This window comes from Scyliorhinus canicula, chromosome 21 (assembly GCF_902713615.1).
Source record: "Scyliorhinus canicula chromosome 21, sScyCan1.1, whole genome shotgun sequence".
In the NCBI taxonomy this organism is placed as follows: Eukaryota; Metazoa; Chordata; class Chondrichthyes; order Carcharhiniformes; family Scyliorhinidae; genus Scyliorhinus; species Scyliorhinus canicula.
The window spans coordinates 2538135-2564440 of NC_052166.1; the positions used below are offsets into that span (position 1 = coordinate 2538135).

The 26306-nt window shown below is 51.2% G+C and overlaps 1 protein-coding gene across 1 annotated transcript; it reads right to left on the reverse strand.

Annotated features, from left to right (window-relative positions):
• Window positions 1–5820: 5820 nt before the first annotated feature.
• On the reverse strand, window positions 5821–24327 carry tsr2 (TSR2 ribosome maturation factor). The gene is made up of 5 exons (XM_038782233.1): window positions 24176–24327; window positions 20106–20196; window positions 17537–17628; window positions 15300–15476; window positions 5821–6753 (listed from the first exon to the last, which is right to left on the reverse strand). The coding sequence occupies exons 1-5, from the start codon at window positions 24254–24256 to the stop codon at window positions 6625–6627; spliced, it is 570 nt and encodes a 189-aa protein (XP_038638161.1). The 5' UTR covers window positions 24257–24327; the 3' UTR covers window positions 5821–6624.
• Window positions 24328–26306: the final 1979 nt, after the last annotated feature.

Below are 26306 nucleotides of genomic sequence, written 5' to 3' on the forward strand. Positions count from 1 at the left end.
GGGGAGTGTGTCAGTATTTACGGGGGGTCCCCGGGGAGTGTGTCAGTAATTACAGGGGGTCCATGGGGAGTGTGTCAGTATTTACAGGGGGTCCCCGGGGAGTGTGTCAGTAATTACAGGGGGTCCCCGGGGAGTGTGTCAGTATTTACAGGGGGTCCCCGGGGAGTGTGTCAGTAATTACAGGGGGTCCCCGGGGAGTGTGTCAGTATTTACAGGGGGTCCCCGGGGAGTGTTACGGTGCTTCTCGGCCTTGGTGAGGCCGCAGCTGGAGAACTTATTTTAGGAAAGATTGACTTACATCGGAAGCAGGTTGTTTGGGTCGGTTCCTGGGATGAAGGGGGCTTTTTGTCTCGTGAGGCGTGGTTGAGAAGGTTGGGGACGACACTCATAGGAGGTTGGAAGAACGAGAAATGATCTTACTGACACGTGTCAGATTCGGAGGGGCGGGGGGGGGGGTTGATAGGGTGGAGGTGAGATGATGTCTCCTCTCAGCATGAGGGGATTCAGGAACTGGGGAGGGGGGTTCAGTTTGAGAATAAGGGGGTTCCCCCATTGAGGACGGAGATGAGGGGGGGTCTTCTCTGCGAAGGGGGGGGGGGGGGGCATGCAGGGGAGGGACTGGACAGTGGAGTTGAGGCTGCAATAAGATTGGTCATCATTTTCCTGGATGGTAGAACAGGTTTGAAGGGCTGAATAGCCTAATCTGCTCCGATAAGCAATGTTCTCATTTCCCAACACTTCAGCGTGACAAAATAACTTCAATACATTCCCCAGTGAGGCTCCAAAACGCTCCACAGCCAACGTTTTCCCACTGTGGTCACTGTTGTAGTGTGAAAAACACGGCAGCCAATTCACGCACATCACGTTTGCACGAACAGCGAGCAGATGGTCTATTTGAGCAATATTGACCGAGATATCAACATTGCCCCTCCATCCACTGTCTCATTGATCAATCACTATGGCAAGGACATAACCTGAGAAAATACTTACGCTTAGTGTTACATTCCAAAGTGTGTTTTTTTTTAGTTATATAGTGGCAGCTTATATGTCCATTAGACCATGACCTCCATCTCCTGGAACCCAGGTCCACAGACTGATGGAGGAGTGGGGACATTAATAATCGCTTATTGTCACGAGTAGGCTTCAATGATGTTACTGTGAAAAGCCCCTAGTCGCCACATTGCCGCGCCTGCTCGGGGAGGCCGGTACGGGAATTGACCCCGCCCTGCTGGCCTTGTTCTGCATTAGAAGCCAGCTTTTTAGCCCACTGTGCTAAACCAGCACCTAATTTCCACTGATTGTTAAAGAACCTGGAGCAGCGCATATTATTCCTCATGTTCCGGTTGGATAGAGGGAGCTTTACCCAGTGCTGTACCTGTCCTGGGAGTGTTTGATGGGGACAGTGTAGAGGGAGCTTTACTCTGTATCTAACCCCGTGCTGTACCTGTCCTGGGAGTGTTTGATGGGGACAGTGTAGAGGGAGCTTTACTCTGTATCTAACCCCATGCTGTACCTGTCCTGGGAGTGTTTGATGGGGACAGTGTAGAGGGAGCTTTACTCTGTACCTAACCCCGTGCTGTACCTGTCCTGGGAGTGTTTGATGGGGACAGTGTAGAGGGGGCTTTACTCTGTATCTAATCCCGAGCTGTACCTGTCCTGGGAGTGTTTGATGGGGACAGTGTAGAGGGAGCTTTACTCTGTATCTAACCTCGTGCTGTACCTGTCCTGGGAGTGTTTGATGGGGACAGTGTAGAGGGAGCTTTACTCTGTATCTAACCCGTGCTGTACCTGTCCTGGGAGTGTTTGATGGGGACAGTGTAGAGGGAGCTTTACTCAGTGTCTAACCCCGTGCTGTACCTGTCCTGGGAGTGTTTGATGGAGACAGTGTAGAGGGAGCTTTACTCTGTATCTAACCCCGTGCTGTACCTGTCCTGGGAGTGTTTGATGGGGACAGTGTAGAGGGAGCTTTACTCTGTATCTAACCCCGTGCTGTACCTGTCCTGGGAGAGTTTGATGGGGACAGTGTAGAGGGGGCTTTACTCTGTATCTAATCCCGAGCTGTACCTGTCCTGGGAGTGTTTGATGGGGACAGTGTAGAGAGAGCTTTACTCTGTATCTAACCCCGTGCTGTACCTGGCCTGGGAGTGTTTGATAGGGACAGTATAGACAGAGCTTTACTCTGTATCTAACCCCGTGCTGTACCTGTCCTGGGAGTGTTTGATGGGGATAGTGCTTACTTTGTAATTGCTAATGATTGTCACAGTAACACAGTCTACTGGTGACAATAATAGATTATTATTATTAGGGGCCCGAATTGAATGAAGATTGGGCTGTGGCAATTAAATACATGTAAAGATCAGACAACTGGATTGTAGCTCACTGAAGACTTAATTCAAAATTCTAATAAATGTATATATTTGTGCTTAATATTCTGTATAGTAGCTATCTAAGATGGCCACCTGCAAAGGACCATGGGAATTATGGCCAAACCAGGTCCCAGACAGATACAGAGCCTATGTGTATCTAAAACACAGGTAACCAGACCTAACCAAAACCTCCACTCGCTCATTTACATTTCAATGGCCAGGGCAGCACGGTGGCACAGTGATTAGCATTGCTGCCTCATGGCACTGATCCCAGGTTCGATCCCGGCTCTGGGTCACTGTCTGTGTGGAGTTTGCACACGTAGGTTAGCGTAGGTTTCACCCCCACAATCCAAAGATGTGTAGGCCAGGTGGATTGAACACGTTAAATTGCCCCCTAATTGGAAAAAATGAATTGGGTACACTAAATGTTTAAAAAATATATATTTCAATGGCCCATTTTCCCAGGATAATAGAACTCCAATCAAGCAACCGGTGATCGACTGATCGGTGCCACTTCCCTTACTCAGAAAGCACAACTGCCAAGGTCAATGGCCACTAAGTACCCGCCCCCTTTATTGGCCGAAATCGAAGAGAGTGATCAGAGCCCTGTCAAACTATTGGGTCCAAGGTTAAGGACCGCCCCAAAGAGCTCAAAATCCCAGAGGGATAAAAGAGAGCACAGACATGTGTTCCTGTCTCTTTTGGATCCGGTCTGTGCCATCCCAATTGCAGCAGGAACAGCCAGCCAAGTTCAAGACCAACGATCGCTACCTGGCAGATGAGCCCAGCAGAGACAGAGCCACTTTCTTCGAAACAGCCCAGTGAAATCCAGATAAAGGCCTTATCCATTTGCACAGTGCCGGTCGCCCTGAAGTTAAGCACAGGTTATTGTAGCTGATAGGTGTAGTTTAACTCGTAGTAGATATTGTGTTTGCATGTTGAGATAACTCTTGTATTTGTAAATAAACCATCTTTTGAACTAACTGGTTGTGTGGTCATTTGATCGAAATAAGGTAAAGGCTTGTGGTTCACCGAGATAAACAAATAGAGCAACAGTATGGCCAGTAATCCATGCATTGAGTAATACGATGCTTCCAGTTTCCAAAGTCCAAGATTTTGATTTTCAATAAAATGTCAGGAAAATGAGCTCAAAATCGAATTAACTTTTGAATCAACTTTTGAATTAACAGCACCAAGCCCCCCCCCCCCCCTCCCCCGCTAACCTCATCTGATACCACTGGGTTGGGGGGGGGGGGGGGTCTGGGATCTCCAGGGGAGGGAGGGGGGTGGGGGGAACTACAGCCTGCGCAGGGGTCCCGAGCAGAGTTGCAAACTACCCGATTTTCAAGGTTTTCGAGGACGAATCTCGCAGCTCCTGATTTCACCGATCGCTTTTAGACACCGGGTTAACTTTCAGTCCAATTCTCCGGAAGCCGTTTTTCCTGAAGACGGAATTTGGGATCGAAGGGTTAACTCGGTTTCTCTCTCCATTGACTGGTTGAGCTTTTCCAGAACTTTGTTTAAAATTTCAGTATTTTGTTTTTAATCTTTCACAGAAACTCAGAATCCCGACAGTGCAGGAGGAGGCCATTCGGCCCATCGAATCTGCGCCGACCTTTCGACGGAGCATTCGATCTAGGCCCCACTCCCCCTGCACAATCTGTGCAACCTAACCTACACATCTTCAGACACCACGCGGCAATTTAGTCGGGCCAATCCACCTAACTGTGGGAGGAAACCGAAGCACCCGCAGGAAACCCAGGGGAAAACGTGCAAACTCCACACAGACAGGCACCCGAGGTCGGAATTGAACCCGGGATTCTGGCGCTGTAAGGCAGCAGTGCTAACCGCTGTGCCGCCCACAATGAGTTTGGGTTTTTGTGCGGGTGGGGGGGTAAGAGGAGTTGCGTTTCCTTGAATAGCTCCCCAACTGCAACAAGATCACGTTTGCTGAAGCAGAAATATTGCCGGAGAAAACACTGAAGGGGGTGACGTTTGTTGTAAGTGTGCATGGCCACTGAATTCCCCAGCGTTTTCCTTCATCAAAGTCCGAGTCCCACCAGACACACAGATTCAGAAACGTGCTCCTGACAGTGAGAGACTACCTCACACCCATTTTTAAAAATATATTTTTATTCACATTTTTCATTTTATAGAATACACACATTTACATACATATAATACCCCTTACACACCTCAACCCCTCCCCCCATCCCATCTCCCCACCTTAACTAATGGAGACCAACTCCTTGATATAAACAGTAAACGGCTGTCACCTCCAATCGAACTCCGCGGTGCTCCTCTTACAGTGTACCTGACTCTCCCGAGGTATAGGAATTCCATCAGGTCTCCCAGCCACACTGCGGCACTGGTTGAAGATGATGGCCTCCACCACAACAGTACTCGCAATTAGTGAGGAGAAGACCAGGGCATCGCCCCCCGTGCCCGTCTGTAGCTCCGGCGAATCTCACACCCCAAATATGGTCACAAAGGGACAGGAAGTGCTCTCTTCCTCCGACCCCGGGAGTGAAAGACCCTCTCCATTAGAGAGGGGCCAGCTGGGGGAAGGGGGGGGGCGCACGCAAGTGGGGCTGGGGGAGGGGGCACACGCGAGTGGGGCTGGGGGGGATCGTGTGTGAGAGTGTCGCGCATATGTGACAGGGGTCAAAGGGGGGGTGAGCGTGCGCGAGGGACCAGGAGGGGCACGCATGCGAGGGACTGAGTGGGTGGGGGGGGGGGGGCGAGATGATCTGGGGGGGATCTTGTGTGAGGGTGTCATGCATATGTGACAGGGGCCAAGGGGGTGTGCGCGTGCGAGGGAGACCAGGCGGGGGCACACATGCGAGGGGGACTGAGTGGTTGGGGGGGGTGGGGGAGGGGGAGAGGGGCTGGGTGGGGGAGGCATGTGTGGGAAGGAGAACGGGGGGGGGGGGGGGGCACATGTATAGCTCATCTTTGACTATGGTGCTGTCCCAGGGAACCTTAAGAGCAACACTGGGTCTGCTCCAGAGCCAGCAGGGGTAGACACAGATACTTTTTTGTCCAGGGCAGTGAAATGTCTTTTCATTCCCAATCCATTATTCAACACACGTAGATGTATTGGCCATTCAGCGTCAATTGTCCGGTGTTTAATCGCCACCTGCTGCCGCAGGCACCACCTGGTTTTTGCATCACTTTCAGGATTTGGGAGAAGACTCGCTCCACCACCTGGTTGGAATCCACAAATGCACCGTTACAGGCAACTGTTGACATGTTTTTTTTTAAATATAAGGTTACCATTGCGGGTTGCTCCAGCAAAAAGAAAGCTGGGGCAGTGCAGTGGTTAGCACTGCTGCCTCACGGCGCTGAGGTCCCAGGTTCGATCCCGGCTCTGGGTCACTGTGGAGTTTGCACATTCTGCCCGTGTTTGCGTGGGTTTTGCCCCCACAACCCAAAGATGTGCAGGCTAGGTGGATTGGCCACGCTAAATTGCGCCTTAATTGGGAAAAAATTAATTGGGTCCTCTAAATTTAAAAAATGTTGGATGCGAAGGGCCGAATGGTCTCGTATCTCTGGAGTGAGATTTGAACCCACAAAACCGGGGATAGGGAGACACAAACGCCACCCACGGGCTGGTTTAGCTCACTCGGCTAAATCGCTGGCTTTTAAAGCAGACCAAGCAGGCCAGCAGCATGGTTCGCCTCCCGTACCAGCCTCCCCGGACAGGCGCGGGAATGTGGCGACTAGGGGCTTTTCACAGTAACTTCATTGAAGCCTACTGGTGACAATAAGCGATTTTCATTTTCATTTCAGTTCATGGGGCAAACCAGCAACACCACCCACCAAACATGCACCAATTGCGCTCTGACTGACCATGGACTGGGATTACTTGCGACAATTAGACTTTATCCATTAATGGGACAGGTTGGATTCAAACTAAATTCTTCCACAGTAACAACACTGTGTGTTTCACAGTGTAACCCTCTGGCAGGACAGCTAACTGAGGAAAGCACAGGTTGACGTGTGTAGCAGGAGTGCCTGTATTTGGAAGAGGGGACAGATCCGAGCTTTTCCTATATGGGAGGCCAGACACTGCCGACACTTTCTACCACAATACCGGCATGTGCCTTCCCCGCCTCCTCCGTTTGCGATATCCAGGCCTCATCTGTCCAATTTTCCCCTCTGAGGGAGGGGTTGCTGGGAAGTGGCAGTTCCTGTACCAGCGATGCAGGGTTGGGGAGGGGGCCGTAAACAGTCAGTCACTCAGTCTCTGAAGTCGCTACTTCCTCTTGCGCCGCACGACCGTCCAGCCGTCCTGTGGTGGCGGCTCCTCCGCCGTTGTGCTGGGGCCTGGTTGCTGCAGTGGGCTGGGCTCGCTGTTGGAACCGTGGGGGCCGCAGTCCATCGCCTGTTGACAAAGAGGAAAGCGGTGGGGGTGAGGAAATGAACAGAAAGGCACAATGGGTAGTTAGGCCAAGTTAGAAGTAAAATTTTACTGCAGTAGAATAAGGAGTTAGGTTAGTGGACTTTTAAACATCAACTGGGATTCAAGGAAGGAAGAGGGGGATGGGCAGCCACTAGGACCATTTCTTTGTTGCCAGGGATACTGGGAAAAGGGGCCTTAGGCCAGGTTAAGGAATGTGGGGAAAACCTATGGGAGCTTTGCATTTGCACCGTTGCCTTATTTGGTTGTATGTATGTGAAACTTGATGCAACTTGAATGTATATGAAATTAGATGTTTTGTCCCTTTGTCTGCACTCTGGCTGCTGAAGGTTCAGGAGACATGGTTGTGTCCTGATGTCCCAATAGAGTGAGTCACCCAGCTAGCTGGTTAAAATAAACAATAACTGATACCTGCAAATCCGTCTCAAATTTTATTGAGATCAGACTGGCAGCAAAAGAATCAGGATTGTCATTTGGTGCCGAAATCCGGGATTTCTCCAGACGATCACCTCTCATCTGCGAAATCGGAATTGGACTGATCTCGGACGGGGAAAGAGGAAATGGGCCCACGATGTGAGTAGCTGGAAAATTACCACGTCGATTTTCCTCTCTCTCGTATTCTGATTACAATCTAATCACTCGCATTTGATCGTCTCGATCGGCAAGATCGTCTCGACGAAATCAAAGGTCAGTCCGGCGGATTAGAAGAATTCATTTCAGTCGATACAGGTACGGCTGAGGGGTTGAACATAATTGAGTGAATACGGAGTAACAATTCAGCTGGTGACTGTTGCCTAGTAAGTCAGTTGCATGTGAGTTGAAAATTAAAATTGGTTATATTAAATTACACTAATTCGGTTAAGGTCTTTAACGGGTTGATGGAATGTCACAGAGACAATTCAGTTAAGACCGCTGATGGAATGTTCTGGAGACAATTCAATTCCGTACAATTAGAATTGGCTAAGTTAAAATTTATTGTTGGGAGATATGTTTTTTGAGTGAAACAAGGAATTGGGAGATGAATGGCCACTAGGGGGAACCAGAGACTTGGGAAGTTTAGAACTGTATCGGAAAGTGGAGCTCTCATGATTTGGTAAAATTCTATTCTGGTTTCTTTGAAAATTCAAACTTTTATTGTTCGGTTGGCTGAGATGAATGAAAGTATAATGATTTGAATTCCTTTTGTTTGAATGGAGATCTCCAACGAATGAATGAGTCCGTTTAATAAAAATCTGTGAACATCCTCTGGTATTCCTAGTTTTTAAAATGTTGTGTTTTGCAAAACAAAGTTGCACATCAATTAGGAGGTATACTCGGCCATTAAAGTGAGATTTAAAACGGGGTAAGTGTTTGAAAGTTCTTTAGAAAACCAGTAATAACGATTAACATTGTGGGAGTTAATTAGAACATAATTCTCGGGAAGTAAACAAAAAGCAAAATCAAAATGTATAAATTGGGATTTGTAAATGATTAGTTTCAACTCGGCATAGTCTTGGCTGCTAAAAAAAAAAAATATTTTAGAAATAAGAGAACAAAGGAATCTAAATTGAAATGTGAAGACTAGGCATTCGGTGTGTGCCATGTGCTCCTTTGTTAGAGGCAGCCATGATGTACCTACAATTAAAAATTTTGTTCGGTGTGTTCCAAATTTGTAGCGATTTCAGTATTTTCTCTGGAAACTCACTACACATTAAATTTACTGATCGGGGATATTCATACAGCAAAGACTATGGATTTGTGTTTTGGACTACATTGCAGATGGAGCTTTAAGGGATAAAGATATGGGACCGGAGCTTAGATTAGGAGTATTACTTGCAGTATCAGGAAATGAGAATCTGATGGCAGGGAAAGATTAATAAAAATAGATGCAAAAAAAAAGAAAAAATTAAGATATAAACACCAATTGATAACTAGAGGAGATAAGGAAAGCACTACTAGTAATACCTTTGGCACTAAACATTACGTATACTGTAAATTGCCACAAGGATATGTTAATTCCCCGAACCACTTTCAGGCAATAGTAAGGGAGCTGATTAAACATGGTTTGGCTTTAGTATATATTGATGATGTGTTAATTAGAGATGATGATCGGGGGGGACACATGTGGAAAGTGTGACCAAAATTATCAAAACACTTAGTAAACTAGGATTTAAAATAGGTTTAAAGAAATGCCAGATTGGCAGGAGCGAAGTTGACTATTTAGGGTATTCAGTGTCAAAGGCAGGCAGGGAGGCCAGTGTTGGGATGAGAGAGAAAGTTACTAGAATCACAGCGTCTGTTTCACGAAACGGGGTTCAGCAAATCATGAGAACTTTCGGGTATTTGAGACACCGATGGAAGAATGGTCATGAGCGTGTGCAGGCCCTCTTTTTCCTCGGAACAGCAAAAGAAATTTGTACTTTTTAATCACAGCTGATAGAAACACTGGGGAAGTTGCATTAGAGAACTGGTCCCCATTTTAAAATGATTCATGGTGAACATAATGAAACATCGTGTCAAAGGTGTGGCACGTCCTGTAGCCCAGTGGTTTGGTCAAGGAGTAATCATATGAAACCTAGGAGGATGACATATACAGTGTAGTCAGACGATTTGATATTGCATTTAGAACGACAGAAATGGGGAAATGCTTCGGCTCAAAGCAATACTGGTGATTGAAGTTTGTGATGACCTGGGGATGTACAATTAGCCTAACAGTGCTTAGCGACTCTATCACTGCAATGATGCCGTGCCACAGGGTAGATCATATCCCCCAACCGCTCGGACAAGGGAAAAAGGAATGTTTGGGTGTGGGTGTCAGTGAATTGAAACCTGTTAGCGGCATCGATAGGACAGGTGATACAGTGAAAATATCATGTTCAGAACTTAGCTTTCAAAAAATCCTGTCACAATCAGAATTAAAAACATTGAAGTAGATGCAGTAGCAATATCCGAAATGCAGCAGGGAAAGTTTCGACCTGATTGAATCACTGAGTTAGAAAAAGAGTAATGGTGGCAATGGAAATCCGGAAGTCCTGGAGAGGGTACTTCTGGAATATCCAAGCAAGGATAGGAAGATACAAATCAAGAAATAGGGCCCTCTCCGCCTTTGACCTGTTCATTTGGGTTTCAGATGAAGCAACAATAATACAGATGACGAACCTGAACAACACTTCGGAGAAGAATGTTTCAGGCAGTATGGGAGAAAAACTAATGATACAATTGGCTACATATTTGAGGGAATTAAATGATAGAGCCCGGAAGAAAAACCTTATGGGTTAGCAACAAATCAAAATATCAAATTATTACTGAATAGTGAAACCTCCGGTCAGACATCTCTAACTGGACGATAGCTGATGGGTGCTCTGTGGTCTCCAGGTGGGGCGTATTACGCGGTGGCGTTATTAAGGGTCTCGGCAGACAGCAGCGACTGACGAGGAACGCCCGTATTTTCAATGGCAATAGTTTAAGAATCTTAGCAGCTTGCTGCCACAAGGGGAAATTTCTAACCAATGCAGCAACCAATATAGCATTGGAGAGTACAACAGTTATGACAGACGAAATGTCCTGTAAGTTGTTAGGGACTGTTATGTATGGATTCAATTGGGTTGCAACCCCAAAAAGTTAACTGCATTAAATGTGCGAGTAGTGTTATTGAAAAAAAAACAAATAATGGCAAGTATACACTTCATGCTGTAAGGAAAATGATAACGGACAAAAGGGGTTTGAAGAAAACTGAGTTATTGTCTCAAGTAAGCCAGGGCTGGCAGATTACATGGTTCAGTACAATGTTCGACGTTAGTGTTAGGAAGTCAGGAATAGAAACAGGATCAGTTGAAGCTCCTGCAATTAATAAAGCAAGATAATCAGTGGCTAATACATGATATCATAATTTACCATTCCAATGAGAAACGGAAAACACTTCCTACATTAAAAAAAACCCAATGAGGGATGAAAGACCTTTTGGTCGCTGATGGACTGAGTTGTGTGCTGTTTCTAAGGGACATGAGGAAGCTTTTACGGTGCTGCTACCCCAGGGTAGTCAGATGCCTTGGAGGTAATGGAACACACGGACATAGCTATTGTGTTACCTTCCTGAGCGGCGACAGCTATGGTTCACGGTGACTGGACTTGAGGAAAGCACAACACAAAGGGTCTATCGACAATGGTCTGCGAGATGGATGCATTTACTATTGATTTCCGTGCAGAGTTTACAAATCATGACATGTACATACGAATGGCAAGAATGAGGGATAGTTGCTAGTCAGTACAACTATAAGAGGGATATAAACCCTACAGCATGATTCAGCTCAGAGTTAGCTCTCATAGCTCGGTCATGGGGTTTTACCTGATGCATGGATTGATAATACTTGTTATTATAATTGTATACTGTATAATCATTGTGTTTATATGTGTTGTAAGCTGGCTATGGTTCGGATGACGCCGATAGACTTGGCCCATCATTACTCCCCAAGATGACATCCCATTACTGGTGACCATGAACACCAGAAGGAAGCTGGACGGAGAGCCAGAGGCTGTAAAAATGCAATGAGGTGTTTATGTACGGAATACCAGCTCAGTTAAGTTCTGATAACGGGCCCCGTTTATTGGACAGATTAAGGAGGAGTTCTGCTCCCAGTTGAGCATACGCCAGCAGTTCCACTGTGTGTACTGGCCACTGACGGCCGGCTTGGTTGAGTGACACAATCAGACCCTCAAAACCAACTTGGCCAAATTACAAGTGGACAGGGGGTTAACGTGGTTTAAGTTGCTCCCCGTTGCCCTCTTCCAGCTGCGGGTCACACCTGCGGGATTGGCCCAGCTCTTTCCTGCCGAGATCGTTTATGGCAGGCCCATTAGAACCCTGGAACCTGCATGTTCCCAGACTGGTCCAGTTTCACCATATGACTGAAGAAAGTCAGGTTTAGGGGCAGCACGGTAGAATGGTGGTTAGCATAAATGCTTCACAGCTCCAGGGTCCCAGGTTCGATTCCCGGCTGGGTCACTGTCTGTGCGGAGTCTGCACGCCCTCCCCGTGTGTGCGTGGGTTTCCTCCGGGTGCTCCGGTTTCCTCCCACAGTCCAAAGATGTGCGGGTTAGGTGGATTGGCCATGCTAAATTGACCGTGGTGTCCTAAAAAGTAAGGTTCGGGGCGGGCGGGGGGGGGGGGGGGGGGGGGGGGGGGGGGGGGGGGGGGGGGGTTGTTGGGTTACGGGTATAGGGTGGATACGTGGGTTTGAGTAGGGTGATCATTGCTCGGCACAACATCGAGGGCCGAAGGGCCTGTTCTGTGCTGTACTGTTCTATGTTCTAAAGGACTAACTATGTTCTAGACCTCACTAAAGCCCTCAAGGAACTCCATAGCCAGTTTCGAGCGGCTCACCTGTCACCGTCCCCATTATAGATCGCTTGAAAAATGAAACATCAGTGCAGCCTGGTAGTTATGTCATGGTTAAGAACTGGACTCGGAAAGGGTTGGAGCCACAGTGAAAGGAGCCCTTCCAAGTTCTCCTTACCACCCCCGTTGCAGTTAAAGTGGAGGGGCAGAGTGCTGGGTCTACCTCCACCACTGCAAAATGGTCGGTCACTAACCTGCCTCGTGTCCCCAGCGCTGTTTTACAGGTCTGGAGCCTGACGGATTGGATACGGGCCGCCTGTGCTGTCCTCAGCTTTGCCTCACTTGGAACGCCATCTATACCTATAATCCCGACCAAGCTACAAGGACATTTCACTTATGCAGAGGTGACGTTCTCCGCTGCCCCCATGTACGAGGGCATAGTATCGACTCATGGAAGGTTATCAAGTTAAAGGACAATGAAGGGCTCATGAAACAATTATATCGGTCCCAGCGATGGGAAGGGAACATTGCATGGACATTGCCTTGTTTTTGGAGTAAATGTACATTTGATTTTGGATGTGATAAAACTGGTGCCATAAAGGTAAAATCAGATGGTGTGGAGGGGGTAGGAAAAGGTTATAGGGGAGAGAGGAGGAATAGCAAGAGGACGGAACGAGTAAGGGAGGCACGACGAGAACGCAGGTTATCAGGAGGTATACTTACTTCACTTAGGACCCAGAATGGGGGAAACCTGAGCAGCTTGAATCTCTTCTACCAAATCTACCACCGCATGTATGGTCAGGGACAGGTGGTCTGCTACCCGAACCCCGCATCGGTGTCTAGGTTATTTTCCGTCTCACCGCTTTGAGGAACTCCCCAAAACGGTGGTTCACTGTCAGCGTTCCGAGCCACCGCACGAGCAAGTTACTCTTCCTTACGATCCGGGTTCGGTCCCACCAGCTATTTGCCTTCCCCTTCCTCGGGATAACTCCCATTCACAGTATGATAAGCTTCAACGGTGGAAGGTGTATATACCTAGCCACTTCACTCCCAATAGAGATTCCCGGTCGTACGAGAATTGTTTCAGCAGTGAGGGGTACGGCTGTTTGCTGGCAGAGATGGAAATGAATATAACATGTCTGTTATATTACAAGTCTGTTCTCCACTTGTACTGATCGTAAGTGTCGCATAACCCTGACATCAGGTCAATGCGTCTGTTACAATGCCACTTGTGTCCCGCTGAAGGCAGGCCTTCAGCTTTGTGGCTGGGCGAATGTCTCTCATATCACTGTAGGGACTAGGGCTTTCCGCATTGCTAGGAGGCCCGAATGGGCGTTCCAAAGCTGGATAAACTGGGCTACTGGGGGATTCCTGCTCAACCGATATACTGATTGTGATGCTAACCTGTCTACGGATCAAGGGTACTCCTTCCGGGGCAGCACGGTAGCATTGTGGATAGCACAATCGCTTCACAGCTCCAGGGTCCCAGGTTCAATTCCGGCTTGGGGTCACTGCCTGTGTGGAGTCTGTACATCCTCCCCTTGTGTGCGTGGGTTTCCTCCGGGTGCTCCGGTTTCCTCCCACGGTCCAAAGATGTGCAGGCTAGGTGGATTGGCCATGATAAATTGCCCTCAGTGTCCAGTGTTACTGGGTTATGGGGATAGGGTGGAGGTGTTAACTGTGGGTAGGGTGCTCTTTCCAAGAGCCGGTGCAGACTCGATGGGCCAAATGGCCTCCTTCTCCACTGTAAATTCTATGTTCTTTAATGGCATCGCGACTAATATTTTGTCACCTCCGTTTCCCCGCCAAATCGCTATCGGGACTCTAGTCCCTACCACAGTCCCCTGTCCCTCTGCGTGCGGGCAGTCTCCGCAGAATTCTGCCAGAGGGGAATCCTGAGCACAGCTAGGGATTGGACCAATAAAGGAGGGAATGAGGAAATGAACAGAAAGGCATAATGTTAGGCCAAGTTAGGAGTAAAATTTTACTGCAGTAGAATAAGGAGTTAGGTCAGTGGCCTTTTAAACATCAACTGGGATTCAAGGCAGGAAGAGGGGGATGGGCAGCCACTAGGACCATTTCTTTGTTGCCAGGGATACTGGGAAAAGGGGCCACAGGCCAGGTTAAGGAATGTGGGGAAAACCTATGGGAGCTTTGCATTTGCACCGTTGCCTTATTGGGTCGTATGCATGTGAAACTTGATGCAACTTGAATGTATATGAAATCAGATGTTTTGTCCCTTTGTCTGCACTCTGGCTGCTGAAGGTTCAGGAGACATGGTTGTGGCCTGATGCCCCAATAGAGTGAGTCACCCAGCTAGCTGGTTAAAATAAACAATAACTGATACCTGCAAATCCGTCTCAAATTTTATTGAGACCAGACTGGCAGCAAAAGAATCAGCACGGTAGCATGGTGGTTAGCATAAATGCTTCACAGCTCCAGGGTCCCAGGTTCGATTCCGGCTTGGGTCACTGTCTGTGCGGAGTCTGCACGTCCTCCCAGTGTGTGCGTGGGTTTCCTCCGGGTGCTCCGGATTCCTCCCACAGTCCAAAGATGTGCGGGTTAGGTGGATTGCCCATGCTAAATTGCCCGTAGCGTCCTAAAATTAAGGTGTGGGGGGGGGGGGGGTTGTTGTTGGGTTATGGGTATAGGGTGGATACGTGGGTTTGAGTAGGGTGATCATTGCTCGGCACAACATCGAGGGCCGAAGGGCCTGTTCTGTGCTGTACTGTTCTATGATTGTCAGGGGGTCAGGAGAGTTGGTCACCGAGGCAGCAAGCCCGGTGGGATTGGCTTTTAAAATATTTCAGAAGCGGCAAGGCGCCCAGTTCTTTGGGCAGAGACCAGCACTGCCACTTTAGCACCACCCCTCCTGCCCTCCCTCCATTTGGCAGTTCATGAACCCAAAGCGGTTTAAGCACTTCTCGCCCTCAAGCTGTGGCTGATAGGTGGCACCTGGGCCCCACCCTGCCCTGCCTGGAGGCTCAAGCCCACCCCCAGGTGAGATGGGGTTGGGGCCGGACCCTGTGTAACATGCCTGGCAGAGTATCCACACCAACCCACCGTGGGCAGCTGTTCTCGCTGCCACCATATCCTCCCCCCCAAACCCCCCGGACATGACATTTTGACCGCCCACCTGAAACGGGCACCAATTAAAAGAGTTTCTTGATTTAAATAACCACTTCCTGACACTTACTTCTGTTTCATCATCGTCCTCCTCGCTGCTATCGTCCGCGACTCCCGGGCTCTCCCCTTCCACTGCGTTCACCTTCACGTTGCCCTTCCTCTGCGCCAGCTCTCCGATGCGACCCCTGACCTCTGCTTCCTGGCCCCTCTGGCACAGGCCAAAAAAGGTCCGGATCTGCAGCGCCACCTGAGGGAAGAGAGGCGCGCACACAGGGAAAGGGTTAGGGAAACCAGCTGGCCGGGTGTCCAAACTGCCTAGAAACATCACCGGGGGGAGGGCAGGAGCTGGGATCATTTGGCTCAGAGCAGGGAAGGTTGAGGGGAGATTTAGTCCAGGCATTTAGTCAGCTTCTCTGTATCTGTTTCCAATGGGGAGATGGTCAATAGTCAGAGGGACACAGATTTAGTCACGTCACATCAGGAATACTAGGCACAGTTTTGGTCTCATTATAAAATTGCTTTAGAAACTTTCAGAGATCACTCATTCCTGGCGGAGAGGCTGCGATAGAAATATGGAGGGGTGTAAGGGCTGGAGGTGGTTACAGAGATAGGGAGGGTTGTAGGGGCTGGAGGAGGTTACAGAGATAGGGAGGGGTGTAGGGGCTGGAGGAGGTTACAGAGATAGGGAGGGGTGTAGGGGCTGGAGGAGGTTACAGAGATAGGGAGGGTTGTAGGGGCTGGAGGAGGTTACAGAGATAGGGAGGGGTGTAGGGGCTGGAGGAGGTTACAGAGATAGGGAGGGGTGTAGGGGCTGGAGGAGGTTACAGAGATAGGGAGGGTTGTAGGGGCTGGAGGAGGTTACAGAGATAGGGAGGGTTGTAGGGGCTGGAGGAGGTTACAGAGATATGGAGGGGTGTAGGGGCTGGAGGAGGTTACAGAGATAGGGAGGGTGTAGGGGCTGGAGGTGGTTACAGAGATAGGGAGGGGTGTAGGGGCTGGATGAGGTTACAGAGATAGGGAGGGGTGTAAGGGCTGGAGGAGGTTACAGAGATAGGGAGGGGTGTAGGGGCTGGAGGTGGTTACAGAGATAGGGAGGGTTGTAGGGGCTGGAGGAGGTTACAGAGATATGGAGGGGTGTAGGGGCTGCAGGAGGTTACCGAGATAGGGAGGGTTGTGGGGGCTGGAGGGGGTTACAGAGATAGGGAGGGGGTGTAGGGGCTGGAGGTTACAGAGATAGGGAGGGTTGTAGGGGCTGGAGGAGGTTACAGAGATAGGGAGGGTTGTAGGGGCTGGAGGAGGTTAGTGATAGGGAGGGTTGTAGGGGCTGGAGGAGGTTAGAGATAGGGAGGGTTGTAGGGGCTGGAGGAGGTTAGAGATAGGGAGGGTTGTAGGGGCTGGAGGAGGTTAGTGATAGGGAGGGTTGTAGGGGCTGGAGGAGTTTAGTGATAGGGAGGGTTGTAGGGGCTGGAGGAGGTTAGTGATAGGGAGGGTTGTAGGGGCTGGAGGAGGTTAGAGATAGGGAGGGTTGTTGGGGCTGAAGGAGGTTACAGAGATAGGGAGGGTTGTAGGGGCTGGAGGTGGTTAGTGATAGGGAGGGTTGTAGGGGCTGGAGGAGGTTAGAGATAGGGAGGGTTGTAGAGGCTGGAGGTTACAGAGATAGGGAGGGGTGTAGGCTGGAGGAGGTTACAGAGATAGGGAGGGTTGTAGGGGCCGGAGGAGGTTACAGAGACAGGGAGGGTTGTAGGGGCCGGAGGAGGTTAGAGATAGGGAGGGGTGTAGGGCCTGGAGGAGGTTACAGAGATAGGGAGGGGAGAGGCTGGAGGATGTTACAGTGATAGGGAGGGTTGTAGGGGCCGGAGGAGGTTACAGAGATAGGGTCGAGGCTGGAGGATGTTACACAGTGATAGGGAGGGTTGTTGGGGCCGGAGGAGGTTACAGAGCTTGGGAGGGTCAAGGCTGGAGGATGTTACAGTGATAGGGAGGGTTGTAGGGGCTGGAGGAGGTTACAGAGATAGCGAGGGTAGAGGCTGGAGGATGTTACAGTGATAGGGAGAATTGTAGGGGCTGGAGGAGGTTACAGAGATAGGGAGGGTAGAGGCTGGAGGATGTTACAGTGATAGGGAGGGTTATTGGGGCCGGAGGAGGTTACAGAGTCAGGGAGGGGTGCAGGGACTACACAGTGAAAGAAGCCACCGAGTAATTTTGACTTGAGTGGGAGAATTCCAAAAATGGGGGTTCACTGGACACTGTGCCAATGGGGGTCAGTGAGCAGGGGCTGTGAGCAGTGTGCGGCTATGGAACTCTTACCTCAGGTAAGCTGCCATCTTCTATAACAGTGTCGAATTCATTGTATACCATATCAGCCAGGAGCTCCTCTATCTCCTCACTTTCCAAGTCAACTGCAGTGTCAGGAATACATGTGGAAAAAAAGAGGGTTAAGTAACTGAAGCAACATTCAGATTTGGGCTGATAAATGGCAAGTAACATTTGTGACACAAGGGCCAGGCAATGACCATCTCCAACAAGAGAGGATCTAACCATCTCCCCTTCACATTCAATGGCATTACCATCACTGAATCCCCCACAATCAATATCCTGGGGGTTACCATTGATCAGAAACTGAACTGGACCCAGCCATATAAATACTGTGGCTACCTGAGCAGGTCAGAGGTTGGGAATCCTGCGGAGAGTAACTCACCTCCAGACCCCCCCAAAGCCTGTCCACCATCTACAAGGCACAAGTCAGAAATACTCTCCACTTGCCTGGATGTGTGCAGCTCCAACAACACTCAAGAAGCTCAATATCATCCAGAGCAAAGCTTGATTGACACCCCATCCGCAAACATTCACTCCCTCCACCACCGACGCATAATGGCAGCCTTGTGTACCATTTACAAGATGCACTGCAGCAACTCACAAAGGTTCCTGACGCAGCACCTTCCAAAACCGTGACTTCTACCATCTAGAAGGACAAGAGCAGCAGATACCTGGGAGCCCCACCACCTGCAAGTTTCCCCCTCCCAGTCACAATCCTGAACCGGGCGTTCCTTTACTGCCACTGGGGCGGTGTGCCAGCACAGTGGTTAGCACTGTTGCCTCATAGCGCCAGGGTCCCAGGTTCGATTCCCGGCTTGGGTCACTGTCTGTGCGGAGTCTGCACGTTCTCCCCGTGTCTGCGTGGGTTTCCTCCGGGTGCTCCGGTTTCCTCCCACAAATCCCGAAAGACGTGTTAGGTGAATTGGATATTCTGAATTCTCCCTCAGTTTGCCCGAACAAGCGTTGGAGTGAGGCGACTCGGGGCTTTTCACAGTAACTTCATTGCAGTGTTAATGTAAACCTACTTGTGACAATAAAGATTATTATTAATAAATGGGTCAAAACCATAACAGCCTCCCTAACAGCACTGTGGGTGTACCTACACCACACGGAACTGCAGCGGCTCAAGAAGGCAGTTGACCCACCACCTTTTCAAGGGGCAATTAGGGATGGACAATAAATGCTGGGCCTGAGTCAACGAAGCCTCACATCCCTTGAGGTTAAAGGAATAATTCCAGTGTCATGTTTGATCATTTGAGGTGGTCACATTGTGTCCCATGGAGTCCAGGAATCATTCGGGTAAATCTAGACTGCCCTCCCTCCAAATAATCTTTACAAAGAACTTTACCAGAATGATGCTTTGACTTTAAATGATGAAAAGGAGGGCAGCACGGTGGCCTAGTGGTTAGCACAACCGCCTCACGGTGCCAAGGTCCCAGGTTCGATCCCGGCCCTGGGTCACTGTCCGTGTGGAGTTTGCACATTCTCCCCGTGTCTGCGTGGGTTTCGCCCCCACAACCCTAAAAAATATGCAGAGTAGGTGGATTGGCCACGCTAAATTGCCCCTTAATTGGAAAAAATAATTGGGTAATCTAAATTTAAAAAAAAAAAAATGATGAAAAGGAGGTGAAACACAAATTATTGTTGTATCCCTTGGAATTTAGAATGTTTAGGAGTGATTTGATCAAAGTTGACGAGATGTGCAGGAGAACCGATCAAGAGAAACAGTTTCCCACTGGACTTTTTCTGTGGAACTGACTCGAGAGGGGCTGAATAGGCCTCCTCCTGTTCCTGTGTAACAGACACGAGGAGCTGAATGGGTCTCCTCCTGTTCCAGGGTAACAGGCTCGAGAGGATCTGAATGGGTATCATCCTGTTCCTGTGTAACAGGCTCAGAGGGGCTGAATGGGCCTCCTCCTGTTCCTGTGTAACAGGCTTGAGAGGGGCTGAATGGACATCCTCCTGTTCCTGTGTAAGAGGCTCAGGAGGGGCTGAATGGGTCTCCTGTTCCTGTTAAACAGGCTCGAGAGTGTGTGAATGGGCCTCCTGTTCCTGTTCAACATGCTCGGGAGGGGCTGAATGCGCCTCCTCCTGTTCCGGGTGCACATTCTCCCCGAGCCTGCAGGGGTCTCACCTCTACAACTCAAAGATGTGCAGGGTAGATGGATTGGCCATGCGAAATTGCTCCTTAATTCGAAAAGAATAGAATTGGGTACTGTAAATTTATTTTTTTAAAAGAATGTGTAAACGCCACACAGTCACCCAAGCCTGAATCGAACCCGGGTCTCTGGCGCTGTGAAGCAGCAGTGCTAACCACTGTGTCGCCGTGTTGCCCTCAAAGCACGGGCTGCTTTGTCCTGGATGGTATCAAGCCATTCAAGTTGTTGGAGCAGCACTAACCCAAGCAAGTGGAGATTATTCCATCACACTTGTGACCGAATTGTGGACAAGAATTCTGTGCGGAGGCAAGATTGTAAATGCGTGAATAATAACGAGCTATTTTGTAGTTTTGCAATGGGAGACCAGGGATTTTACTCTCTGATGTGGTGACCTGACTCACCATTGTCGTAGAAATACTGTGCCACAGCGTTAACCATCCAGTCTGCCTTCTGCTGGCTGTGAGCTCCACCAAATCCATTCTCCACAGCCACCTGCAATTCAGAGACAAAAACAACAAGTTACATCACCTGTGCTCAACCTCTATGTGAAGGCATTGAACCGGAGGGGAGCCACAAGCCGGCCCAATCTTGCCTCCAACACAGAGGTACACTTCCTACTGTGAGGCATGGAGAAACCCCCCACCCCACACACACTTTGGTTGCAAAAACAAGGCGGCAGACTATTATCTGAATTGCCACATATTAGGAGATGGGAATGTACAAAAAGACCTGGGTGTCCTTGTGCACCAGTCACTGAAGGTAAACATGCAGGTACAGCAGCCGGTAAAGGCGGCCTTCTTGAAGGTATGTTGGCCTTCATAGCGAGAGGATTTGAGTACAGGAGGAGGGATGTCTTGCTGCAATTATACACGGCCTTGGTGAGGCTACACCTGGAATATTGTGAGCAGTTTTGGTCTCCTTATCTGAGGAAGGATGTTCTTGCTATAGAGGGAGTGCGGCAAAGGTTTACCAGGCTGATTCCTTGGAAGGCAGGACTGACGTACAAGGAGAGATTGAGTCAGTTAGGATTGTATATAGGATTGCCTGAGTTCAGAGGAATGAGGTGGGATCTCATAGAAACCTATAAAATTCTAACAGGACTGCACAGGGTAGATGGAGGAAGGATGTTGCTCATGGTGGTTGTGTCCAGAAGCAGAAGGCAGTCTGAGGATACAGGGTAGATCATTTAGGACAGAAATTAGGAGAACTTTCTTCACCCAGAGAGGGGTCGGCCTGTGGAATTTGTTACCATAGAAATTGTCGAGTCCGAAACATTAGGGCAGCCCAGTAGCACAAGTGAATAGCACTGTGGCTTCACAGTGCCAGGGTCCCAGGTTCGATTCCTCGCTGGGTCACTATCTGTGCGGAGTCTGCGCGTTCTCCCTGTGTTTGCGTGGGTTTCCTCCAGGTGCTCCGGATTCCTCCCACAGTCCAAATACGTGCAGTTAGGTGGATTGGCCACACTAAAGTGTGTGAGCAAAAAGTTAGGAGGGGGTTATCGGGTTACGGGGGATAGGGCTTAAGTGGGTCAGTACAGACCCTATGGGCTAAATAGCCTCCTTCTGCACTATATGTTCTATATTGTATGGTTTCAAGAAAGTTAGATATTGCACTTGGGGTGATGGGGAATCAAAGGATAGGGGGGAAAACGGGACTAGGCCATTGTGTTGGATGATCAGCCATGATCATAATGAATGGCAGAGCGGGCTCAAAGGGCCTCCTCCTATTTTCTCTATGTTTCTAACTGGGACATTTGCTGAATGAGGGATTGCTGCATTGCTGTGAGACACTTTGTTGCACCATATCCACCTGATCACAAGGTTTAATTACCAAAGGATCAGTAATTAAGAGAGAGGAGTGCGCAACAAGACCTGGGTGCCCTCGCACGCCAGTCTCGGGCCTCGGTGAGACAACACTTAGTGTACAGTTTTGGTCTCCTTATGTGAGGAAAGGTTTCTTATGATCTACCCCAGGGGTGGGCAAACTAAGGCCCGCGGGCCGCATGCGGCCCGACAAAGGTTTTTATGCGGCCCGCCAATGAGGTGCCCGGAATCATAACCGGCATTTTTGAAAAGCCGCCGGGGAAAAGCCGCTGAAGTAAATGCGCTTATTGAATAATTAATATTATTCAGGATAAGCCTTATTATTGTTTGTAACCTGGACTCCTATTGGTCGCACACCCAACTAAACCGACCAATAAGGCAGCCCCACTCATCCACCCCACTACGCGCGTTTTTATCGTTGACTCGGCCGGGCTGTGCTTCTGTCAGTGTTAAGGATCAGCACAAGCAACTTGACACCTGATTTCAACAAACTGGTAAATGACTGCAGTCAGATGCATCATTCTCATTGTAAGAAGTCTTACAACACCAGGTTAAAGTCCAACAGGTTTGTTTCAAACACGAGCTTTCGGAGCACGGCTCCTTCTTCAGGAGATGTCATTCTCATTGACATTGTTCAGTTACTTACTGAGTTACTTTGTTTTTCAAATAAATGTGCTTTTTTTTCTTTAAAGACCTTTTATTTTGGCTATTTAAAATATTAATTATTTTACTTAATATACTATGCGGCCCTTTAAAATTGTGAATTTCTGAATGTGGCCCTTGCACGGGAAAGTTTGCCCACCACTGATCTACCCTCTCTACGTTGGGGCTGGCGTCTCCCAGCGCAGGTGAGTGAGTGGGGGGGGTGAGTGAGTGGGGGGGGGTGAGTGAGTGGGGGGGGGGGGTGAGTGAGTGGGGGGGGGGTGAGTGAGTGGGGGGGGGGTGAGTGAGTGGGGGGGGTGAGTGAGTGGGGGGGGTGAGTGAGTGGGGGGGGGGTGAGTGAGTGGGGGGGGGGGTGAGTGAGTGGGGGGGGGTGAGTGAGTGGGGGGGGGTGAGTGAGTGGGGGGGGGGGTGAGTGAGTGGGGGGGGGGGGGTGTGAGTGGGGGGGGGTGAGTGAGTGGGGGGGGGTGAGTGAGTGGGGGGGGGTGAGTGGGGGGGGGGGGTGAGTGAGTGGGGGGGGTGAGTGAGTGGGGGGGGAGTGAGGGGGGGGGGGGGAGTGAGGGGGGGGGGGTGAGTGAGGGGGGGGTGAGTGAGGGGGGGGGGTGAGTGAGGGGGGGGTGTGAGTGAGGGGGGGGGAGTGAGGGGGGGGGGAGGAGGGGGGGGGGGAGTGAGGGGGGGGGGCGGAGTGAGGGGGGGGCGAGGGGGGCGAGTGGGGGGGGAGAGTGGGGGGGGGGCGAGAGTGAGGGGGGGGGGGCGAGTGAGGGGGGGGCGAGTGAGGGGGGGGGGCGAGTGAGGGGGGGGGGGCGAGTGAGGGGGGGGTGAGTGAGGGGGGGGGCGAGTGAGGGGGGGGGGGAGAGTGAGGGGGGGGCGGAGGTGAGGGGGGCGGAGGTGAGGGGGGCGGAGGTGAGGGGGGGGGGCGAGTGAGTGGGGGGGGGGAGGTGCAGTGGGGGGGGGCGATGTGAGTGGGGGGGGGCGAGGTGAGTGGGGGGGGGCGAGTGAGGGGGGGGGGGCGAGTGAGTGGTGGGGGCGATAGTGAGTGGGGGGGGCGAGTGAGTGGGGGGGGGCGAGTGAGTGGGGGGGGCGAGTGAGTGGGGGGGGGCGATAGGTGAGTGGGGGGGGCGAGTGAGTGGGGGGGCGAGGAGTGGGGGGGGCGAGTGAGTGGGGGGGGGCGAGTGAGTGGGGGGGGCGAGTGAGTGGGGGGGGCGAGGTGAGTGGGGGGGGGGCGAGTGAGTGGGGGGGGCGAGTGAGTGGGGGGGGCGAGTGAGTGGGGGGGGCGAGTGAGTGGGGGGGGGGCGAGTGAGTGGGGGGGGGGCGAGTGAGTGGGGGGGGCGAGTGAGTGGGGGGGGCGAGTGAGTGGGGGGGGCGAGTGAGTGGGGGGGGGCGAGTGAGTGGGGGGGCGAGTGAGTGGGGGGGGCGAGTGAGTGGGGGGGGCGAGTGAGTGGGGGGGGCGAGTGAGTGGGGGGGGCGAGGGAGTGGGGGGGGCGAGTGAGTGGGGGGGGCGAGTGAGTGGGGGTCTCCCAGGGGAGAGGAGTGGATCGTTCTCCCAGGGGAAAAGAGTGGCGGGGATTCTCCCAGGGGAGAGGAGTGGGGGGTGAGTGGGTTCTCCCAGGGGAGAGGAGTGGGGGGGGGTGTCTCCCAGGGAGGGGAGTGGGTGGCTCTCCCAAGGAAGGGGAGAGGAGCGCGGGGGGGGGGGTCTCCCAGGTTCACCCAGGGAAGGGGAGTGAGGGGTGGGGGCGTCTACCAGGTTCACCCAGGGGACAAGATTCCAACTTCCCGCCAGTAATCACCACTCTGTGACGTCACGTCCGGATACTCTAGCTGTGTTGGCGTCACTTCCGGTCCATCGGTTCTGGGCTGATGGCGCCGCCATCTTGTTTCGCCGCTGATTTTCCCCGCCCCCCCAAACCACAGCATGGGCACAACTACGCCCGGTCGTTTTTATCTCCGGCCGCCCTTCCGCTCGCTTATCCTCCATTTTTTTTTCTTACCTGCAAAGCCGCCCAGGCCTCTAGGGCGCTCCGTACACCCTCGGTAAACAGCAGTCGGGCCTCCTCCTTCAGCGCCGCCATGACAGCCGGTCGGCGGGAGGGAACGGGCGGGCAGAGTGAGCATGCGCGGTACCGCCGGCTTCCGGAGCCTGCGCGGTACCGCCGGGTTCCGGAGCCTGCGCAGTACCGCCGGGGAAAAGAGAACAGCGCGCGACCTGAGTCCTCCAGCATTTCGCTACCGCCCTCTAGCCACCAGGAGGAGGAACTGCAGAGCTGGCCTCTCCACAGGTCAAACCTTGCTCAACCACCCACACTCACAAGGCCTTGCCTCATCTTTGGCCTGGCCTTTGGGATCCTTTGGTCACCAGCTGCAGCCTCAACAACGAATTACCGCTGGGTGGCACAAAACAGAAGGAGGCCATTGTTTCCATGGCACCTGTGCTTGCCTGTTGAGCGAGCTGTCCACATGCGTCCCCATCGCCTTCTCTTTGTCAATATGCCTGTGAATTGTTGTTCTCTTCTGTGTTCACGTCCCTCCAGGGTCCCTGCTCGATCCCCTATTGTCACTTATACAAATGGCATAGCTGACTATGGGTGGGGTCGGATCAGTAACTGTGCTGTGACAGAAAGATTGGGCGGGTGGTTAACAGTCAGGTTGAGTGTCTTGGGTTACGGGAAGATATAGATGGCATGGTCAAATGGGCAGGAAGGTGGAATTTAACCCTAACTTTGGAAGGAGTAATTTGACAAGGAACTAGTCAATGGATGGCCTGACACTGGGAGGTTCCAAGAAAGAAAGGGACCTTGGAGTGTTTGTCCATAGATCTCTGAAATGAAAATCGCTTATTGTCACAAGTAGGCTTCAATGAAGTTACTGTGAAAAGCCCCTAGTCCCCACATTCCGGCGCCTGTCCGGGGAGGCTGGTACGGGAATCGAACCGTCCTGCTGGCCTGCTTGGTCTGCTTTCAAAGCCAGCGATTTAGCTGAGTGAGCTAAACCAGCGCCTGAAGGTGGGAGGGCGGGTTAATAGGGTGGTGCAAAAGGCAAATGGGACACTTGCCTTTATCAGTTGAGGCATAGATTACAAAAGCAGCGAGCCCACAGGTGGGGAGGACTGTGTGCAATTCTGGTCGCCACATTATAGGAAGGATGTGATTGTACTGGAGGGGGTGCAGAGGCGATTCACCAGGATGTTGCCTGGGATGGAACATTAAAGTTATAAAGAGAGGTTGTTTTTGCTGGAGCAGAGAAGACTGAGGGGTGGCATGATCAAGTGGGGCATGGACAGGGGGGGGTGGGGCATGGACAGGGGGGGGGCAGCTGTTCCTTTTAGTTGAAGGGTCAGTGAAGAAGGGCCACATGTCCAAGGTGAGGGGCAGGAGGTTTGAGGGAATGTGAGGAAATCCTTTTTACCCAGAGGGTGGTGGCGGTCTGGAATGCACTGCCCGGGAGGCAGATTGCCTCACATCCTAGATTGGGCAGCACAGTGGCGCAGAGGTTAGCACTGCTGCCTCATGGCACCGAGGTCCCGGGTTCGATCCCAGCCCCGGGTCACTGTTCGTGTGAAGTTTGCACATTCTCCCTGCGTCTGCGTGGGTCTCACCCCCACAACCCAAATTGTCCCTTAATTGGGGGGGGGGGGGGGGGGGGGGAATACAAAATGAATGTTAAAAAATAAATCTTTCAAATAGAATGTACCTGGATGAGCCCATCATAACATTGAAGGCCAAGTCGTGGCAAATGGGATTAGGTAGGCAGGTGTTTATTCATCTGTCGGTGCAGACTCGATGGGCCAAAGGGCCTTTTCTGCACTGTACTTTCTGTGATTCAGGTCTCGCCTTGTCCCTGCCTCGGATCAGCGAGCGCCTCACAGGAGGAGGCCACTCAGCCCATCTCCCCGCCAACTCGTCCCTGAGCAGCTCACCCAGTGCCATCGAGGACAGATCTATTCAAATCCCATTTTCCAACGTGGCCGTGTATCTTCTGGTTTTTCAAGTGCTCATCTAGATACTTTTTATTACAGTATTTTTATTCAACACATTTGCAACAGATTTACAATACAAAACTCCACAAACCTCTCCCCCCCCCCCCCCCAAGCCCCCCCCCCCCCACCCCGGGCCAATGGTAACC

What these genes read in the sequence shown, in the direction of transcription:
- tsr2 (XM_038782233.1), bottom strand. Translation starts at nt 24,256, where the DNA reads ATGGCGGCGCTGAAGGAGGAGGCCCGACTGCTGTTTACCGAGGGTGTA. An exon ending in ACAGTATTTCTACGACAATG is followed by an intron (nt 17,629 to 20,105) that starts GTGAGTCAGGTC and finishes CTGACACTGCAG; the next exon opens with TTGACTTGGAAAGTGAGGAG. An exon ending in AAGATGGCAGCTTACCTGAG is followed by an intron (nt 15,477 to 17,536) that starts GTAAGAGTTCCA and finishes CTCTTCCCTCAG; the next exon opens with GTGGCGCTGCAGATCCGGAC.